The sequence below is a fragment of the Octopus bimaculoides genome, chromosome 1 (assembly GCF_001194135.2).
Source record: "Octopus bimaculoides isolate UCB-OBI-ISO-001 chromosome 1, ASM119413v2, whole genome shotgun sequence".
Lineage (NCBI taxonomy): Eukaryota > Metazoa > Mollusca > Cephalopoda > Octopoda > Octopodidae > Octopus > Octopus bimaculoides.
This window is the reverse complement of record NC_068981.1, coordinates 96,171,656-96,176,658: the sequence shown is the minus strand read 5'-3', so window position 1 is coordinate 96,176,658 and position 5,003 is coordinate 96,171,656. Positions and strand designations below refer to the sequence as shown.

The 5,003-nt window shown below is 33.5% G+C and overlaps 1 protein-coding gene and 1 long non-coding RNA gene across 2 annotated transcripts in view; one reads left to right on the top strand and one right to left on the bottom strand.

Moving 5' to 3' along the window:
• Positions 1-3,393, bottom strand: part of LOC106876508 (translationally-controlled tumor protein homolog) — a 16,814-nt gene extending 13,421 nt beyond the window's left edge. The window contains exons 1-2 of the mRNA XM_014925084.2: positions 3,241-3,393; positions 3,090-3,160 (exon numbers count right to left, since the gene is read on the bottom strand). Coding sequence (XP_014780570.1) covers positions 3,090-3,160; positions 3,241-3,268 — 99 coding nt within the window. The 5' untranslated portion in view covers positions 3,269-3,393. The remainder of the gene's footprint in view (positions 1-3,089; positions 3,161-3,240) is intronic.
• LOC128248069 (uncharacterized) lies at positions 180-4,639 on the top strand. The gene is made up of 2 exons (XR_008264332.1): positions 180-793; positions 4,354-4,639. It is a non-coding gene; the product is annotated as an uncharacterized LOC128248069 (long non-coding RNA).
• Positions 4,640-5,003: the final 364 nt, after the last annotated feature.

Below are 5,003 nucleotides of genomic sequence, written 5' to 3'. Positions count from 1 at the left end.
CCGAGCAAGACTTCCTTTTGTACCCTTCCCAAAACACCCTTTTTTTTTTTTTTTACTTTAATTTTTTTTCTACACAAACCCGTTTTCGGCTACGGAGAAAACGAATCTGCAAAAATCGGCATTTTGAAATCACCCCCCTACCACCACCATTTAAAAACTTTTTTCCAAAATATGCGGAAAAATACGGAGATTATGATTCTGAAAAAAAGTTTCCAAAAATTCTTGTACTTGCGGTTACGGAAAAAATGAAAAATGAATAAATTGGAGGGCGAACGTAAATTCCAAAATGCCGATTTTTTTGCAATTTTCCGGAATCTCCGTATATGAAAACGGAGGATTTTGGTGAAAAAAATGGGGGGCGATGAGGTCTTTCCGGGTTCCGTTTATATCTCTGCCATATGAGCCGTACTAAGTAAAAAAATTCAACGCACTGCTAAGTGATTAAATTTAGTTCATACATTCGTTTTCTGATTGAATGCATACCAAGAGATTTAGAATTCACGGATTCCGGCTTAGGTTGATACGTCATTTCCGTTTTGCATTGGAGGTCAAGGTCCTTAGAACACATCCATATCCGGCAAGTTTCTCTACTCTGTGTCGCAGGCGCGTCATGATAGTTTGCTTCGAAACTGGAGGTCCCCAGGTTCGATTTCAATGCGTAGTATTTACGGCAAATGTCTTTTTTTTATTTTATAGCTTCGAGTTGACCCACACTTTGTGAGGGAAACTGCGAAGAAGTATGGAAAACGGATTGAACATGTCATTCAAATAGTACGGCCATGTCACTGATTTTGTAACTATCCAATGTTTTAATTTTTCTTTATTTTCTACCCCAATAATATATTACATTATTCAATGTGTTTCTTTAAGTTAAAAAGCAAGATGTAATTTACAGAGTTGGCTGCTAGATAATTCCTGTTTTATATCGAAGCGCATGGACATACAAAAATAATTCAGCTACATAAGCCATTATGTAACTAAACTGTAAAGGCAAAAAACATCCAACGACCTTAGATATAATATACACACGATAACTGAACGATCAAGGGAATTACAAAAATAGACTTGTGTGTCCAGAGGCAGAAGTTTCTCATCAAATATATATTAGTATATTAAGATTTAATAGAAACTCCTGCTTAAACTTTAATGGCGAAGAAAGCCTACAAGCATAATTAACAATCATACTTCTATAAACAAATTGGGTATTGCGAGTGAAGAGGTTGATACTGTATTAAGACTACGATTGAGTTATAGCAATTAGCCAATGCAGTCAATAAAAACGGAGAACCATATGGAATGGAAATAACATAAAAAAGATGAAAACTATGGCAGTTAGCAAGAAACAATGCATTAGCCCCTCGTAATCTCCGACATCTAAGACGTAGGAATTTTCAGAAAAAAAATACTTTTCAAGGAGAGGTGCGAAACTGCATTAGCCCCCACATATGTAATTACGTGGACGGTATCAGACAGTTCACATTTCAATAATGTTTATGTTCATATATTTACTCTATTGCCGACATTTATCAATGGCTTCTGTCATTGTTTTGATGCGACTATCATTAATAACACTCGTTTTTTTTTTTTTACAGGAACCTACTATATCGAGTGCGGAGATTCCGAATCTGCAAAAAAATCTACATTTCAAAATTTAAATCCCGTTCCTCCCCCCTAAATTTACACTTTCAAAAAAAGTTTTTTTTTGGCAAAATACATAGAAAAATACGGAGATTAAGATCATGAAAAAGAAAATTCTGTAAAATTTCAATTTTTCAAAAAAAAAATAGACACCCTTGACCCTATTACGAACATAACCCAACTTGTTGTGGTCAGGGTCTTTTGGAATTAAGGGAAGAATGTAAAAATTAGATTTTTTGCTCACACACACGCAACAAAGTGACATTTCAAATATTTTTCACTTTCGTAATTCGTATTTAGGAAGTTGATCCTCAGTTTGGCTGTTGTTTCTAGCTTATCAGATTTCCTGATTGGGCGAATTTAAATTTCGAAATTTTTCTTTGGTAATTCGTATAAAAAATTTGAAAACTTGTTTCTAGCATGTCAAGTTTTCTGTTTAGATACTTTTTGTATCTGCTATTTTATAATTCTATGCGTGCGTGAAACAGTAGAGATAACACTTTAATTTCACTTCTTGTCATAGGAGGGAGGGGGTGTTTTGTTTTGCTTTTTTTTTTAAACTTGAATTTTACAAAAAAATTTTTTTACGGAACCATAATCTCCGTATTTTTCTGCGTATTTCGCCAAAAAATTTTTTAAAGTGAAAATTTAACAAATTGCAGGGAGAGGGATTAAAATTTTGAAATGCAGATTTTTTTGCAGATTCAGAATCTCCGCACTCGATATAGTGGGTCCCTGTTAAAAACATCCCAAAGGGGGTGAGGTTCATTGTCTTTACCTCTGCTAACTCTCGACATCTCTGACCAGCACGGCTATTCTAGTACATATATAATTATACTATATTTTTTCCGTCGTCCATTACTGTGGATAATCACTATGATGACATCATTCATAGGTTCTAAAGTGGCTGGCAAGTAATTTTTTTAGCTAACACTCATGACGTATAAATTGTAATGAAAAGTTCGAAATCAAAAACAATATTGAATTGCAAGTCAATATTGCTAAACCTTTTCTTTTGTGTAACTGAAACGTAAAGGAATATGTAAGGTAAAGCTTACTTGTATTCTGATCTCAGACAAAATTCTAAAAATAGTCAAAAATGTAAGTACAAAATTCCATCACACAGGTTCTCCACATTCACACGCATCGACGTGACGGAGCTTTATTTAGACAACACTAGTCAATGTATAAGCTGTAATACAAGTGCTATGAAAATGTTAATGGAATTTCCTTCGTTTACAGTATCAACCTATGTTTAATGACTTGAAGAGAATGAGTTAAGTGGTAATTAAGCAAAAGAGAATGGGTAGGACACATGCTTTTCAATCATCTCTCTCACGATAGAGCACTGACTTTACATCAAATTTCTGCGAGGCACCGCAATATTAAAAAGTTAATACGGAGAAAGGAATGAAATAAATCTTTTCAAATAAAGAAACCAAAAAAAGTACCTTTCCTTCCACTTCAAAAGCTATACCATGTAATTCTTTCATCGGATATGCATCGCTGAACAGTTCGTCTCCTGAAGAACGATAAAGTCGAAAAATTAACCGAAAGTTACAAGAAATACAAATTTACCGAAAATATTATATTTATATTTACCAGTAACAATGTCCTTATAGATAATCATAATTGCGGATGTTAATCGATTGTCCAGAGACACGAAATACACAACCTCTTACAACAGAGATTTAACAGAAAGGAAGCATATGAAGAAAATACTGAGTCTGCGCAGTGAATTTTTGTAAAGTAAAAGACTTATTCAGAGCTTTAAATTAACAGCTCATTCTTCCACGGATTATATATATATATATAAGATAATCTGGAACTCGACTGAAGAAAGAAAACTCCGAATGACTTGTCCTTGTTTTCTTTGTATCATCTATCTGGATGTTTTGTTATCCTTTTCTTGTATCACCTAACTTTCTGGATGTTTTGCGTTCTTGTCCCATTTTGTATTATATATATATATACTTTTAATTGTACTTTTAATTATAATTTTTTTCTATGTGACAGGATTTTCATCGATGAGTTCATAGACCTTGGTTTTTTCCCTATATTAATATATTTTATACTGTGAAACTTATTTTAATTTTTAATAAATTGATTTTAATTGAGTTTTTACCTGTAATTTTGGAGTTTATCCCTAATATTATTATTATTATATATATATATTAGTTTATGTATATATTAATATTATCTCAGTTATTAAAAAAACTTTTGATTAATGTAAATATGTTAATAGTTACCAGAGGTAGCAAAATTACACTAAAAAACAGGATATCACAGCCGTTTTACAGGTAGAGATACCAAGTTAAAGTGATATATTTTGAGAAGATATGAATAATAATAATAAATGGCGCAAAACGCATATAAATAAAGGGAATTAAAGGAACTTTTATTTATATGCGTTTTGCTCCATTTATTATTTATTATTATTCATATATATATATAATTAAGATATATGTAAACTATTTATACATAACTATGTGTATTAATATAATATGGTTTTCTAGAGGTACTTATATATCTGTTTTTCGGAGTTGTACTCAGTGACCTGACCTATTAAGCATGTCATAATTACATAGTGGAAATCATTTTTACCATTAAAAACTTATTAACATGTTACTAAACGGTGTAGAAAGTGAGCAGGTTATCTATATATGACACAATCTCTAATAATAACATAACGAAAAATAACCCTTCCTTTAATAGGCACAAGATCCCGAAAGTTTTGGTACTTATTTATGGACACCGAAAGGACGAAAGACAAAGCCGACATCGGGAGAATTTGAACTAAGAACTTGAAGACAGGCGATTGTTTCTCGTTTAGCAACAAGGCCAGCAATATTATTCGCCCCCCGATGAAAAGCAAAATTAACTTACTTTACAGACAATTTATTTCATCGCACAGAATGATTTGAAAGGTAAAAATGCTTCAACACACGACACACGAACTCACATAAAGAATCTTGCTATCCAAAAACGAAATAACAACAAATATACGTTCCTAAAGGGTGCTACCAAAGCAGCACGGTCCCGAACGCGCGTCCGCGCTAGCTAGTCGTGAGTGTTCGATCCTAACCCTAACCCTAAACACGTATTCATTTGCACACGCGGGTTAGGGATATGGTTAGGATCGACCACTCACGACTAGCTAGCGCGTTCGGGACCGTGCTGCTTTAGTAGTACCTTCGTAAAGAATCGCAAAAATATCAAAAAGCAGATTATCCGATGCACTAGCCCCCACCACCACCACCACCACGCACACGCATCTTTTGTAATCTTTTATTTGTTTCTGTCATTGGACTACGGCCGTGCTGAGGCACCACCTTAAAGAGTTTTAGTTGTATGAATCATATTTT